Here is a 16,431-nt window from a genome sequence, read left to right as displayed (position 1 = left end):
TGGGATGGCTCAGGTGGTAGAAAGTAAGTCTAGAAGTGCCAGGGGTCACAGATGGAGAGAAGAAAGGCTAGTATAGATAACGCAGAACCTAGAGAAAGGGAATAAATGCTCATAACGTCATTTGAGCCACTGGATCCATCCAGGCCTGAAGTGAGATCTGCCTCCTGGACTTTTCAGTTGTGTCAGCCAGAAAATGCCTCCTTTAATGTAAGTTAGTTTGAATGTAGTTGCTGTCATCATCTTCAACTAAACAAATACAACCTGAAAATATATCCTGGCATCTACTATCTATGTCTGTGAGGTCTCTTCATCCAAGGGGAAGCTTACTTGCACCCCAGTGTTTACCAACAGCAACATTCCACGATCTCTGGTGCTGTCCATGGTGCTACCCATATCCAGCCTTCATGTTTCTCTACAAGCCACAGAGGTCTCTGAAGGCCAGCTTGGAACTTAGAAAAGCTGACTTTGCAGACATTTGTTTCACCTAAACATACCAGGTCTGCATGTGATTTGATTGACGGAGATCCACGACATTCCCCTCAGCTTGACCACATGCCCCCAAAGAGGCAGCTGGGGCAACTCTGGAAGTGAGGACATCTTCATCTATTACAGAAAAGGAGCTTGAGGTGCTAAGAGCCAGCAGGTCATGGGGCTGGCGCACGCCCTGGTCATATTCACTGTCACATAATAGTGTTTTGATACCCACTCCATTCTTTTGTTTAATGTAATAAATCCTCATTCCTGCTTTCTAAAGGGCTGGTCAGATGTTTCATGTTCACAAATCCATCAAGGGCAAAATCAACACACATTCCAGAGACGGTAATCTACAAATCAGACACTAAGTTTGGAAGGGTCGTTTGTCCTCCCCGCAACCAACATCTCCAGCCATGGTCCTCAGAGAGTGCAAGTCTAGCATGATTCCTCATCCTCTTTACTTAAGAACTGTTCAAATAGCTAGAGATCCAAACGAAGAAGAGGGGCATTCATAACATTTAAAGACTTTACCAACATGAAACCAATCTCTATGAAGTTAGAAGACCATACATCTTCTGTCATGTAAATTTTTTTTACAGTTTTCACTTGATTATCAATTGCAAATACTGTCTCCACTGAAGTTTCTGATTGTGAGCAACAAAAACCAACTCTGACTATTTCAGTCAAAAAAGGAATTTTTTAAAAGGAAATTGGAGAGCTCAGAGAATCTCCAAAAAGGCGGAAGAATCCGATTTGGAGGCTACACAGCCAGGAACAATGCCTAATTGCAGCACAGAGATGCCCCAGCGAAGATGCCACTGATGTCACCACTGGGCACAGACTTCATCCCTTGTTCCATGAAGCCCTAGCACTGGGCTCTGGATGCTGCTGCTAAGAACCGCTTCCCCTCGTGCCTCTGGAAACCAGACGTAGCTGATGGACTATGGCCCCTCTCGATTCTAAAGCCTCTGTTTTCTTGGTCACTAACTTCTGATTCAAGGTCTTCAGTGAGTGTGATGGGCATCAGAGCCTGAGTTGTGTGTCTGCTCTTCCTACAGGGAGGCTGTGAAAGTATCTGGCACGTTAAATCTTTAGAGGAGGATATGGACTCCATTCCTACTCACAAATGAAAGGGGTTCAGATGTTGAGTGGCTTAAAAAAGTGATAAATATGCCCTAAATGTATAAATAATGGAGGAAGAAAGAGAGAATGTGTCGTTAGCAGAAAAAGCTTTGCATTTAGGCAGGTCTAGCACCTAGAATGCTAATCTTTGCATTTTATGACTTGGATCAAATGGACCCCAGCTCCCAATCCAGTTCCCTGCTAGACTGGAAACCTTGCCTTCAATCCCAACCCTGTTGGCAAGGACTCTAATCATTTCATCTCCTGTTTCCTCCACTGGGACCGGATTTTCTTCCAATAAACTTACAGTCCTCTGTTTAATCTTCTCAGCAACGCTTGAGTGCCTTGATTCTATTCTGGTGGAGGTCCATCTCGTATAGGAGTTAGGTTCAAACGTCAGCACATAAGGTGAAAACCATGTAGAGTGAACAATTACCCATGATCCCCGGTTTTTTGGGTAGGCACCAGCGGAAGTCACGGGCTTGAATTTAGGGGTCATGTCGTATGGAAGATAATGTGTACCTTTCAACACCAGAATTACATTCAGCACAAGATGCTCCCACCATGACAGTCAAAGGAGAAACGGGGAATTAGAGGCTTCAAGGTCCCGTCTCATGCATACGTGGTGACACATATTCATTGAGGACAAGCGTGGGCTGAACGACCACACAATTTACAGTTTAAATTATTATGGTTACTCTCTCTGTTTCTATTTCTTCACTGAGATCACGTTGTGCCACGCAAAGCCACTTGGCTTCCTGACCTTCATTCCTCCATTCAGGAGCACACAGGCAGAGGGGGGACTCTATGCGTTCCGGATGTGCTACTTCATGGAGTGAAAAAAAGCCCCAGGACTCTGCAGGCTTCTGGCAAGGCCCTCGCCTTCCATCCCTCCATCCCACCAGGGCCCATAGCCTCACTTCCAGTTTCTGTCTTGAGATCACCAAGGCTGATCTCTTTATGCCTTTTAGTCCCATATCTTTCAATTGCTTTAGTAAGACCAGGCCTCCGAGGGTCTTCCCTAACTCTTCAGACCCTAATCTCATGCTCTGTACAGAATGACAGGCAACCCACCACCACCCAGCCCACACCAGACCCCTCCCCTGCTTGACTTTCCTCCATAGTACTTCTCACTACTCGACAGACTGTATTTGTATGATTTACGTATCTGTCTTGCACCACTGGAATATGAGTTCTACAAAGGTGGGGCTTTGTCTGTTTTCTTCAGGCTGTATCCCCACCATCTAGACTAGAGGCCAGCACATGGTAGGCTTTCAATAAATGTTTGTCGAATGAATGAATGAATGAAACGGACTCTGATGACTCTTCAGGATCTTTTAAATAGACCCTCGTCCATGCCAAGTGCTCTTTGGAAGCCCCGTGCCACGCGTCAGCCTCCCTTGCATGACAAACCAACGCAAGCCTGCACTGTAATGCCATTTGCATCCGTGTAGTGTAAGGAGAACTGTACACCCTGGACTCACTGACAAACAGCAGCCCCAGGCTCCTTGCATGAGATATAAAATGGGCTGACTCATCCGGCTATGATCATACACTTGCTCCTGCAAAAACGGGCAAATGCCAAGTCCTGAGCTTAATCCTGTCTTTCAGGGCAAGCTACTCAGAGATCCATTTCCAAATTATAGTTACATAGCAAAAAAAAAAAAGAAGAAAAAAGGAAAGAAAGAAAGAAAGAAATTTGTTTCCTAATAATACGATCCAGCACATTCTGCCAGCCACGATTCTTTGCTTGCTCCCCAAATGTGGGATTCATGGGTGAGAGAAAGAAGGGCTGGGTCCCCAGGGGTGAGCCCCCTCCTCTGAGCAAATGGTCTCACATTCGAGGCTCTGAACCATCACTGGAGGAAGATCTGTCATCGTATAGAGCTGCCCGAACTTTGCCAGGGCAGTGGGCAATGCTGCCTGGCAGAGCACATGCCCAAGTTAGCACTGGAGGATCCCTCCCCCACCGTGGATTCTAATTTTAAAAGCAGTTGAAGAAAGAGGCAGGGAAGGGAGGAGCTTAGGAACCAAGGAGACGGGAAGTACAGCAGGGTTCACTTACCGGTAAATGATGCCCTTGCTCTGTAAGAAGAACAGACCAATGGCAATTTCCGCAGCATAAAATCTGAAATTAAAAAAAAAAAAAAGCAATGGAGAAATTCAAGGACACCATAGGCTTGGCAACTCTCAGAACTCAATACAATATTGAACTGGGCATAGGGCATTAATGTTCCACCATGGATGGTCAAACATACATCTCATAAAACGAAGTACGGGAGTTTGGACGGATCAACAGGGTTTACAGAGCTATGAGGCTAAGGACAAAATGCAGTGGGCAGAGGTTCAGCACCTGCTTGGTGGGGAGGAGGCCACGGGATGCGATGACCTGGCTGGAGAATGATCATTTCAGACTCCAGCATGATAACGGCTAACATCTGCTGAAGGCGTACCATCAACCTTGCATCATTTCAGCTTATCATCTGATTAAATCTAAATAACAATCCTATAAGGTAGGTGATACTGCTACTTCCCTGTTCCTCAAATGAGGAAACTGAGGCTTAGTGACATGAAATAACTTGACCAGGTTATACAGCTAATGAATGGCTCAGTCAGTATTGGAAACAGCACCTGGCTAGAGCGTAAGCTCTTCGTGAAGGCCCGGAAGGAAACAGATTTTTGAGAGAACCAGAAAGCCCCGTTACAAAGGTTAGGCAGGCCTTTGGCGAGCTCTGTAAAATGTCCTGACAATGCATCTTGTGTGATAATGGAGCGAAGGTCAGTGGTCAATTAGATGTCAGAACTACAAGAAGAGCCAACCCATTAGGACTGTGCCAAGACACGCAAATGGCACGACCTGGAAGCATGAGAATGCAAACCCTATCAGAATTAGTGCTCATGACCTGGGCAGGTGGGAGGAGGGGGGCAAGGCTGAGCTGAACAGGAGTCAGCAGGCCTCTGCGATGATGGGATGGCGCCCTAGATGAGCCTCCAGAGCTTTCTAGCGGGACGATAAGAGCCCGGCAAACTCCCTAGGAGAGGTTAGCTCTGCTGATCCTATGACTTGCCGTGCTCCTGTTCTCCAACAGCCGGGAGAAACAGGATGACATTTGTGTTCTAAAGAGAAGAGACCAGCTGCCTTGTGGACTGAAGGGGACAGCATGAGCTCAGCAGGGGAAACAGATTTCCAAAGACGCAGAGTCAGTCTCTCCACCCCAAGAGCCACAGAGCGTAGTCTCTACGCAGCTTGCGCCTTCATCTCCCCGGAACGAGGGCATCTCAGAGGGAGAGTGGTGTCGGACAGAGAACGTGAGCAAAGAAGATCTGGGTCAGAATTCTGGATCTGCCTCACACTAGCTCTGTGACCTTGATCAAGTCTCTAAAAACTCTCTGGGCCTGGCACATAGTAAGCTCTCAATAAACATCCGCAAAGGAATACACAAAACCTACAAGGACATTCCCCAAGGAAACTATAGGGCTTTCTTCATGAGCCAGGGGCAAAACGTAGAGATAGGGACTTCCCTGGAAGTCCAGTGGTTAAGACGCCGCGCTTCCAATTCAAGGGGTGTGGGTTCGATCCCTCGTCAGGGAACTAAGATCCCACATGCCACGCAGCGCGGCCCCAAGAAACTTAGAGATAAAGAAATAGCTGTGGCTTTCAAGCTTCATGTTCTTAGCTGGTGTCACGAAAGAAAGAAGTATCCCATCTCAGCAGAACACCCTTTGCCCCGGCCATGTATTTCTCAGAAGCCCAAGATGTTTAAAGAAAAAGCTCAAGATGTTTAAAATCCCTATTCGACTAAGAACCCAAAAGAACTAACAACCCACCCATTTATCCCAAGGGAAAAGCACAGCACCAGTTCTCACTTACACAGCGTGAGGTTCCTTGAACCGGCCCACTTGTTGGATGTGGTACATGAGGTCGCCACCATTCACATACTCCATCACAAAGTACAGGCGGTCCTGGGAGAAGACAGCAAAGAGCAAAGTCAGCCTCTTACAGTTTCTTGGGGTCCAAATGGAGAGCAGGTAATAGCTGGGATTTATGATCAAAACCACCAGGACTCTATGACAGGTTGGGTGCACTGTTTCCCCAAGCGGAGTATTTGTGCCACTGGAAGTATGCAAGTGACCACAGGCAGTATGTGAATTGTTTTTTTAAATTAATAATGCTAACTTTATACTTGTCAGTACTGGAAGATATAATTAGCACATTAATCTTGTGACTTAGTGGCTATCATTGTTTAGTAAATCTTATTTTAATAAACAGTGGAGACTATTAAGTGAATCACATACAGGTAATAGGTAAGCTGTGGGAGCCAGCCTCCACCATGTCCCCTGTGACTTCCACTGCCCGGTGTTCACATCCTGGTGTAGTCCCTTCCCTCTGAGAATTGGACTGACTTGTGTAACCAATAGGATATTGTAAAAATGACAGTGTGTGGCTTCCGGGACTGGTCGCATTGTGAAATATGTGTTTCTGTTTTACTTATATATTAAGGTGGCTGGGTCACTGTGTAAAAGGGGGTTTGCTGTCAAAAGTCAGCAAGCTATCGTACGGGGCTGTAAGACCAGGAGGAGAGTAGCAGAGAAGTGATGTGTAGGGCAAAGGGTCCCTATGAAATCAATATAGGATTTGAAGTCTCTTTCCACTACTTACTAGCTGTGCAACAGCTGTTACTTAACCTCTCAAATCTCCAGCTTTCTCTCCACCTGTAAAGTGGACACGACCCACCTGCCCATAGAGTAAGTACCAAGATGACGTATGTAAAGTGTTCTAACAATGATGGCGGCCATACAACAAAGGTTTAATCCATCACTAAAAAAAGTGTTCCTTACAGTGCACAGAACTTTATCTTACATATAACAGTCATGTGTGCATTTATCAAATGTGTATTGAGTGTATAATAATTAGAATAAAAACAACGAAACGAAGCTACCACCTTGCAAGCACGATGTGACTAAGCTGAGCCCTTTACACATTTTGTCTCATTTATCTCTGAACAACCCAACATGACAAACATTACCTTTTCCCCATGGCAGGATTTGAACCCCGGGCAGGTTGGTTTCAGAGTCTACACTTGTAACCTCGTATTATGCAGCTTCCCGTGTAAGGTTCTGACCCAGACATTGTATGGATGTGTGGGTGTGTCCTCCCTTCTGGGAGCTTCCAGGCCAGGGGAGAAGAGAAGGGACGTCAAAAAAAGCTGGCAGACCACAAGGGACGGGTACAGGTTAATCAATTATTTTTGAAATGTCGAAGGACTTTCTCAGCCCGACTCTACTTCACCCTCTCAACATCTCTAATGAGAGGCAGAACCCTCCACTCCAAGGCATAAGAGGTTTGCAAAAAAGGTCACTTACAAGTTAGTGGCAGAGTGGAGACAGTCAGCCAGAACTGCCCACACCCTGCCCCTGGTTCTTTGGGGGTTTTCTGATAGAAAACAAGCCTAAAAATAGCATCTGTCTTTGCTGCACATTGAAGAGAACCAAAACACTTGCTTTTAAAAATTATTTTTAAAACTAGCAGATGGCATCGGCCACAGAGAGAGAAGAAAGTAAGGGAGAGATTTCAGTTGCTTGCTTTCTGCTTGGAAGAACTCAACTTGCCCCCCCAGACTCATTAGTCAGAAGCCCCACATCAGGGAGAGAGCTCCACGGTGGGTAATGCCACGTTCTGCGGTCTGTTTCTACCACTCACTGTATTCGGGGCAACCCTGACATCTGTCATCTTCGAACTGTACTGAGTGTGGCGTTGGCACACCAGTTCTTCAGCTATTAAACATTATGGTTGGCATCTTGCTGTCCTTTCATTTTCCGAGCAAACACTTAATGATGCCCACTCTTCGCCAGGCTCTCCTACTGCCAGAGATGCTACTGTGAACGATCCGTGGTGCCCGATGTTAAGGATTCCCCCGGGCAAGTGGGGAGACCAGATAAACTTCCAAATGGCAACGTTTCCCAAAATGGGGTGGGAGATCATTTTAGGTGGGCTATGTTTTCACCTTTAGAGTTTTGTGTTTATCTTAATGCATATTATTAAAAATATAACTAGCACCGAAGCCCCTGCTTTGACGGCTATTATTTCTGTAGAGGGAGAGTAGAATGCCTGGAGTTACAAAACAGGAGATGTGATCAAGACATGGGATCAGATTATGATGAACTGCATAAGGCCATCCACCCAAACGTCAGTCATCTCACTTACGTTAAGACCACGTTGTTCTAAATCATCTGCTAAAATTTACTTATTTTATAATGTTTTTTATTAACTTACCTTATTTTTTTTTTTACTTAAACACAGTTATTTAAAAATTTTAAAACTTCATACCAAAGTCATAAATGGAGATTCATTGTCTCTGTAAAAAAATAAATGCCTCTCTGGAGTCTATTGACTCCATGCTATCACCAGTCTGGCTTTGGTACATCAATCCCTTAAATGACTTATTTTTAAAATAAATGTAATTTGCCCATGTACTTCATCTCCCACTCCAACGCAAGGAACATCAAAATTTGGAAAACACTGCCAATGGCAACCTAGAGCCCATCGTGAGCAGAGAAGTGAATTTTAGAACTTTTATTGAGCACTGATGTTTGCAATTCATGGTATTAGGTGTTAAAAGGGCAAAAATGATAAGGTACAGGTCTTGCCGTCAGAAAATTCAGAATCTTGGTTAATTCCATAAGAATTCAGAATCATGGTTAATATACAACTAACTAAAGCCATCATCTAAAGTAGGATGTGTTCAGAGAAATTTCATGAGAGGGACTTCAGCTCACCCACTACCTCCAATTCTGACAGAATTATTCCCCCCATAGTGCCGTGAAATCCGACTTTGTTCCCCACGCTTCCTATAAAATTATTCCAAGGCTTCACAGATCTTTCTCATAGTCACGTGCAGTGGGTTTGGATCAGGACCTACTTGCTGGCCTCTCCTACATGGACATCGGAAAGTATGTATTGAATATGGACTCCAAGTCCAGCTTGGTTCCTGCTACTTGCTCTGTTTTCCAAAGAGGACGTGTCACAGCTCAAAACATCAACTCTCATCGCTCTAGGCTGATGAATCTCAACTTCAATTTCTATCCTCTCCCTTTCTCCTGAGCTCCAGTCAGCTCCAGCTGGCTACAGGACGTTTCTACGTGGGTGTTCCACTGTCAACTCCAATTAAAAGCTCCGAAAGGCGAGCTCACCATCTTTCTCTTCAAACTAGCCAGTCTGCTCAACTTTCAAAGTGTTTCTTCCAAATTATCATCGTTATTGCGGTTACTTTTCATTTACACACTTGCCCTTGTCTCCGAAGCGTGAAACGACTTCAGTTAATTTTAAATTTCCTTTCTCCGTGACCGCTCATATTCAATCAGTAAATAAATAAAATTAAATATCTGTCTGTCACTGTAGCGTGCAAAATGGTGGGATAGAATTTTTCAAATTTGGAGTGTGAATATGAGGGTAGTCTGATTTAAAACGATGGCTGGATTGCATGTGCAGAATTCACCAGGGGAGGCCTTGGATAAGGCAGGGCATTTAAAGAGATAATCACTGTTCCTCCAAGACAGCTGAAAGTGGGATGTGACACAATGCCCATGTGACTGTCAGGAGGACACTTGCCACTTTTAATAAGTTACCATGGACAGAGAAAATCAACAATGTGGGCAACTCTAAGCGCGTACCCTGCTCTAAGGTGAGTTGCATAAGCGTTAATCTATTTAATGATCTTTAGTGATTTTCCAAGCTGGTCAGTGAATCAATCCTGTCTGTAAACTGTTCCTCTTACTGCAAAGATCCATCTGTTTCTATCAAGAAGCTGTGCAGTTAAGAGCCTTAGCTGTGGCACGAGCTAGTACTGGGTTCAAGTGCCGGTTATCCCGCTTACTTACTCTGAGACCTTGCATCAGTTACTTAAACTTCCCCTGCCTTCCTAAAGGGGCAGGAATAGCTTCTCTTCCATATGGGTTTGCAAAGATGTAACAGATAATGCATGGGGTCCATGCAAACTCACAGAGGCTCACTCAAGTGAGTGTGTGGACACCTTCTTTCCTCTGTATTCTATAGCCTAAGAATCTCTATCAGAATCAAGCAACTTGATGCTCCTCTAACTGTATTTTCTGGTTTCTAAGCTTTGCCCTTCCACATAGAGAGCAAAGTTCTCAAGGGCTAGGGCCATCTCTCTTCTTCCTTGGAATTCTATGGACCTCTGATTATTGAATGAATATGCAAAAGCCACCATCAGAGGGCAGAGAGAACCAGGCTGTGTCTATTCCTCCCCACCCCGGCTCTATATGCCTGGGTTGCATTCCTGGGTCCTTTCCTGCACTCAAGATTCTTGGATGGCTTTAGTTGCCTGAGGCCCAGACACTATCAAGCTCTCTCCAGCTTCCTCTCCTTGGATGCATTGAATACCATGTTTGCATTGCTAGCAGCAGGCTATGTCCTGCTCCAACCCAGTTGGTCTCCTTGGATTCAAGGTGGCGTCTCCCACCTGACAAGAGCGCCAATTATTCCTTCCCTGTAGATACACCCCCTTCTTAAAGGTTCCCGCTGAATTAGTAGCCAATGACTAGATGATTGGGCTAGGAATAAAACAACTGACCTATGCTGAATCAATCAGATTCTCCTTCCCGTGTATGAATTGGAATTCGGGGAATTTGGTGGATAGGCAAACTGTGAGGGACTAGGGAAGCCATGTTACCATGAGCGGGGGTGGGGGTGTGTGTGTGTGGGGGAAAACAAAGAAAGCAAGGAAAAAGAAACAGAGATCCAGTCTAGAAAGCTTTGAAGTTACAGTTTCTAGATCTTCATGACGCTCAGGTACATCTTTGCCTTTGGGTTGTTTTTCTTCCAATAATTCTTTTTTTTTTTTTTTTAACATCAGCTAGTTTGGAAGAGGTATTCTGTTTCCTGCAACTCAACCATGGCCAACTGAGACTACGGCCAAGAGTTTCCTACAGCAATGCCCTTACATTAAACTATATCCTTGGATACTGCTGCCAACCCAGAGTTGACCCCGAGTTACCAGGACCACTTGGACACTCGGTGCTCAATGGACATGTCGTCAGGGGCCAACTCTACAAGTGGAATCATCCTCATCCCCCTCCCTGTCCCTTTTTGCATTCTGGGTTGACGCCCCTCCCGGCATGCCTTGCAACTGAGTTCTTGCTGGGCTACAACAGCAAATTTGGGGAGGAAGTAATTCCTGTCCTTCAATGACTCATAAAATCTAATTCTATTTTTAAAAAAAAGAAAAAAGAAGTGCATATGTTCAATTGAAAAGAAAACATTTAAAATAGATGTTTTGCTTAGGAGACTTAACTGCCTGTGCCCACTGGCGGTTGGGAAACTGCATGAATGTGCTGGGCTGACAATTGTACCCGGGAAAAACTGCAAAAGGGCTGGAGGAAACATAATCCTTTTGTGCCCCTCCAGCCAGGTGCCCCTCCAGCCCAGCTCAAATAAAGCCTCCCTTTTTGTTTGTTCTGCACTTTGTACACCACCTCTTTTATTTATTATTATTATTATTATTATTTTGCGGTACGCGGGCCTCTCACTGTTGCAGCCTCTCCCGTTGCAGAGCACAGGCTCCGGACGCGCAGGCTCAGCAGCCATGGCTCACGGGCCCAACCGCTCCACGGCATGTGGGATCTTCCCGGACAGGGGCATGAACCCGTGTCCCCTGCATCGGCAGGCGGACTCTCAACCACTGCGCCACCAGGGAAGCCCACACCACCTCTTTTAATCCTCACTTTTTATGTCACTTTAAAGATGATGAAACGAATATGCAGATCTGTTAAGTGACTTCCTGGAGGTCACACGGCCAGTAATCATAGACCCAGATTCATCTGACTGAGAAGCTCGTGCTTATCACTTTGTGCTTCTAGAACAATTGGCCTAAACCCCATTCTCCGAAGATCAGTTCCTCTAATGAGCAATTCTCTAAAAATTCAACCCCCTTCTGATGGCTTTTGTATCTGTGTATTTGAGTATTAACTTTTGCCATCTTGTGGCACATTCAACACTTTTAACTTGTTTTATTATCGACTCTCCTGAAATAATATAAGTTCAAAATGAAGACAATTATCCACTGGCCCCTCCCTAAATCCAATCAAAGTTTCGATTTATCTTATCTGTGTCTCTGATTCTTTTCCGTGTGCAGATTCAATTTTAAAACATTTAGAATAATCTCTTAAATAGAATGTAATATCTTACATTTTCTGTTAACATTGTGCCATGCATGCTTTTCAAGGGTCTTTAAAATCCAGTTGTCTAAGAATACTTCTGATGTAACTTTGCTTTTCTAAACAAGTTTTTAGAAATTAAATGTGTATCGTTTTAAGAATGACAAAAATTGTTTTGTATATTGGTAGGGTGTCTTTTTCCTTTTTATCTATTCTGACCACCTTCAAGATTTTTCTGTTTTATCAAGGATCTTTTATCTTCCAAATTCTAAGTCTCTAGCAAAAAAAACATATCAAATTTGCAGCATGTTATAATAAATTTGTCATTTTTTAAAGGTAGATGATTCATAAAAGAATTCTGGGTCACAAAATACAAAATGACGCTCCACTCAGGCTACACTGGCCTCCTTGCTGCTCCTCATATATGCCGAGCATGTCACTGCCTAAGGCGTTTACACTCACTCTCCCTGCTGTCTAGAACACTTTGCCCCTAGACATCCACGTGCCTCGCTCCCTCATTTGCTCTGGTCTCTGCTCAAATGTCATCCTTATCAGAAAGACCTTCCTTGATCATCCAATCAAAAATAGCATCTCTGTCTTCATCCATCCATCTCTCCCCCCTTTATTTTTTGTTATTATTGTTTATTATCTGTCTCCTCCATTCGAATGTAAATTCCAAAGGAACAGGGGACTTTATCTCTTTTGTTCACTGATATACCCTCACAGGGATGCAGCTGGGTCCTGACATATTTATGTCAACAAATAAATATTTGTTGACAGAATCAATAAGCCTTAGTACCCCCTGTAGACTGGCAGTAATGATCTGACTTTCAGGGATGCTGGCTTTAGGGATACTGCCTATTCCAGCCAGGACGCCTCCACCTCTGGAGCACCAGTCTGGGGGTCAGAGGATATGCAACTCCAGAAGGTGAGCGTGAGACGATGACCACCTTCATGGGCCTTCCTGCTCACCTGAGCCAGGTTAACAATGGTTTGTTTCACCTATAGGCAGGGCTCCCTAAATTTGAAAATCACTCCCACCACGAAATCTTTCCAATCATCGCAACATCCTTGTGGGGTAAGTAGGTGACTCTTTCATAGTGAAAAGAACACCTGAAGGGGCATGAGGACACCTGCCACTTACCGACAGTGTAACCTGAGGCATTTCAAATTTCTGAGGGTTGGTTTCCTTTGCAGAAGTGGGGACAGTAATACGTGCTTGTGGTTCTTGTTAAAATTAAATGTGATCATGACAATGAAGATAATTTCTAAACTAGAAAAAGGAATCTGGAAGTAAGGCAGAGGCAGGATAGCAAGGCTTCGGGGTTTGGGGTTCTAGAGTCTTACAGAACAAATGCCAGTGCCACCCCCCTCACTGTGTGTGGCATTGCTCAAGTTACCGAACTTCTCTGAATATCAGCGCCCTTATCTATACACTGGGGGTAGTCACAGGGCCCACCCAGTCGAAGTGTCAGCAGGATAAAATGAGAGGTTACCTGTAGAGCCCTGAGCACAGTGCCTGACACAGGCTGACACACTAAGGCTGCTGCTTTTTGTGGTTTTGATCATCCCTGTTGAGGCCACTTTGGTAGCCACTCAACATAATTTGCTAGCAAAAGCTTGGGCTCTGGGTTCAGTGGGCCTGTGACCCTGTGCTGTGTCCAGGGAAAACTACCCTACATCCCAGTTCCTCAATCCATTCACCTGCCAAGTCAGGTGTCAGATAATCCCTTCCACCCAAGATGTTTTGTGAGGGTGGAACGAAACAGAGTTTTCAAAGGCCCACAGGATGGCAGATGCACAGACAGAAAGTCAAATCCACTCCAGGGATGGGAAAGCTGAAGGAGGAAGCACCAGGTGAAGGATGTGGCCGGGCCCCTGCTGGAGCCTGGAGACAGGTTGGCTGCTGGTGGTTCTGCCCCCACGCGTGTCAGGTACAGTGGAAATCGGGTAATGTACACGCAAAAGACCTCATAGTGCAGTGATTAAGTGTAAAGGCCCTCGGAGCCAGGTTGCCTGGGTTCAAGTCCTGGCCCTGAAACGTACTAGCTGTATGGCCTCAGTGCCCGTCTGTGACATTGGGACGATGTCGGGACCCATGCAAGGGCTGCCACGGATGTGGTGTATGATGGTTGGTCCTGTGCCTCACGTATAGTAGGCATTATTAGGTCTTTGAAATAAATTTATGTAAAATTAAAATATATGTGCTTAGCCAAAAGAAAAAGTAAATGAAAAACATTTTCAGTGGGGGCCTTTTACTCAATGAGCTTCTGCTGCTGAGTGGACGTGAGATGGGAGGGTCTCTGCTCTCCCCTCAGCCAACCCCGCTCAGCCCCCCAAGGGCCTCGAGTTCGGCTGGCAGGGAGTGTATCTCCCCAAGCCAAGCGTAACTCTGCTATTTAAAGTTACATTTCCCCCCACAAACAATACAGCCCCTCAACATGAGTTAACGATTTCATCTGATCGTCACCAACAAGAAAGCAACCTGTTCCATCCCTGGCCTTGCTGGAGTGCGAGACCGTGGGTCGGTCTTCAGCAGGAGGCCTCCATCCCCATACAAGACTCGAATCCACTCAATTCTCGTGTTTTACGTTCTCTCGGTTCTTAATCTCTATTTCCTGGCAGGTGACAACTCCTGGAGGGGACCCAGGGTGCTGCACAATTTCCATGCACACCCAGACCCTACTCTCCAATTCCAGAAAGCATAATGAAATCCAAGCCTCAATGTTAAAAGAAGAGCCTCAAATCCACTCTACTCTGTCGTGTTTAAAACAGTAAATTACAAATTAAGATACTGTACTTAATGAATATTAGTCACAAATGACCAAGTTCCCCCAATCTCAACACATCCAACTAAAATTGAAAACTGCTGCTCCAAGTTAGCCCAGCCTCGAGAACAAGATCTCCTTGTTTACCACTCAGTCTGTTTACCACTGAGACTGTCCTTTATGTGGTGATGTCCACGAGTCAGTTTGGGAACCACCAATGAAAAAAAAGAAAAGATGTGAGAATGAGAGAGTCTAGAGGTCTAAGAATCTAGTCTAATCCCATTTCTGTCACTACTTGAATACCTTTAGGTCTTAACTCCCCAAGGTAACACCAGGGATTTGGACTTGTAAGATGTATGCCCTTCTTGATCTTTGCCAAGTCCCATGTAATGTGAATTATTGCTCACTGAATATTTTTCTTTACAAGGACTCTATTCTCTCTCTTTTCTTTTTTTGCAGTACACAGGCCTCTCGCTGTTCTGGCCTCTCCCGTTGCAGAGCACAGGCTCTGGACGCGCAGGCTCAGCGGCCATGGCTCACGGGCCCAGCCGCTCCGTGGCACGTGGGATCTTCCTGGACCGGGGCACGAACTCGCGTCCCCTGCATCGGCAGGCGGACTCTCAACCACTGAGCCACCAGGGAAGCCCAAGGACTCTATTCTTTTACTCAAAAATTTTATTTTAAAGGCAAACTTTTGTCACCTTTGGGGCGTAACAGTGAGCCAGTTCATGAAAACTGTCAAATAACAAAAAAAAGTGTCACGCATCTATCCTGCCTTTCCTATATGAACTGTATCACCAGGGGACCAAGCAACAGATGAGGGAAGTCTCTCTTTATAAAAGAATTCCAACTAATAAAGAAAAAGGAATGACAGAATTAGGATATCACCATCTCACAATCCTTAATGAATTCATGGACCTAGGCACAGAGCATCATTGGTTGCCAACACTTTACAAAAACAGAGACAACCGGACGTTATGTGACTTTGGATGAAAAAACACACAGCTATCTATGGTCTTGCCAAAGGGGTCAAACCCGGGTCTGACCGAACCTCTAGGTCCAGCTACCAATTTGCAGAAAACACAGAGGACAGGTGAAACATGTGGAAGGGCCCCATGATTATGCACTCAGCAAAATCCAGACTGTGAAAACGCTGTGGCTCAAACAGCCCAGGATCTTTAGCAGATAAAAGAAAGGGATGGAAGGAATGGAGAGGGAAATCACCCTATTAAAAGACAAATCAAATTTCTACACATGGGAAAGAGTAAACTGTCTTATCAAGGGATGCTAAAACTTAAGTGATAAAACTATAGAGACAGGCAAGGAAGTCAAGCTACCGTTTGCGGGGAGATTGAGATTGGGACGTAGAGAGGCTTCTAGAGTGGCTGCTAAGTTCTTTCTCAACCTGGATGGTGGTAGGAGGAACGTAACCTTGTAACAACTCATTATTAAAGCATCAGTTGTGTGTGGTTTCTCTATATTTGTCTTATAATATCTCAAAATTTAAAAATGAAAACTTTATATTGTCATAAATGAAAGAAATCTGTAAAAATATATAGAAAATAAAAGCAAAACAGCGACTTAGAAACTGCTCTTTGCCAAAGCTCAGAACCTGAAGCTTGGTCCTCTCTCTTCGTTAAAAAGTCAAGTGTTTGGGCTTCCCTGGTGGCGCAGTGGTTGAGAGTCCGCCTGCCGATGCAGGGGACGTGGGTTCGCGCCCCGGTCTGGGAAGATCCCACATGCCGCGGAGCGGCTGGGCCCGTGAGCCATGGCCGCTGAGCCTGTGCGTCCGGAGCCTGTGCTCTGCAACGGGAGAGGCCACAACAGTGAGAGGCCCGCGTACCGCAAAAAAAAAAAAAAAAGGTCAAGTGTTAAAAAGATGTTAATGGCCATG

The 16,431-nt window shown here is 45.1% G+C and overlaps 1 protein-coding gene across 2 annotated transcripts in view; it reads right to left on the bottom strand.

The window, feature by feature from the left end:
• The window catches only part of PRKCB (protein kinase C beta), a 311,182-nt gene that overhangs the window by 38,106 nt on the left and 256,645 nt on the right, over positions 1-16,431 (bottom strand). For both annotated transcript variants that reach the window (XM_060122196.1, XM_060122195.1), the window contains exons 11-12: positions 5,468-5,559; positions 3,662-3,724 (exon numbers count right to left, since the gene is read on the bottom strand). In XM_060122196.1, the coding sequence (XP_059978179.1) occupies positions 3,662-3,724; positions 5,468-5,559 (155 nt within the window). The remainder of the gene's footprint in view (positions 1-3,661; positions 3,725-5,467; positions 5,560-16,431) is intronic.

The sequence above is a fragment of the Lagenorhynchus albirostris genome, chromosome 15, assembly GCF_949774975.1.
Source record: "Lagenorhynchus albirostris chromosome 15, mLagAlb1.1, whole genome shotgun sequence".
Lineage (NCBI taxonomy): Eukaryota > Metazoa > Chordata > Mammalia > Artiodactyla > Delphinidae > Lagenorhynchus > Lagenorhynchus albirostris.
This window is presented reverse-complemented; position numbering and strand designations above follow the sequence as displayed.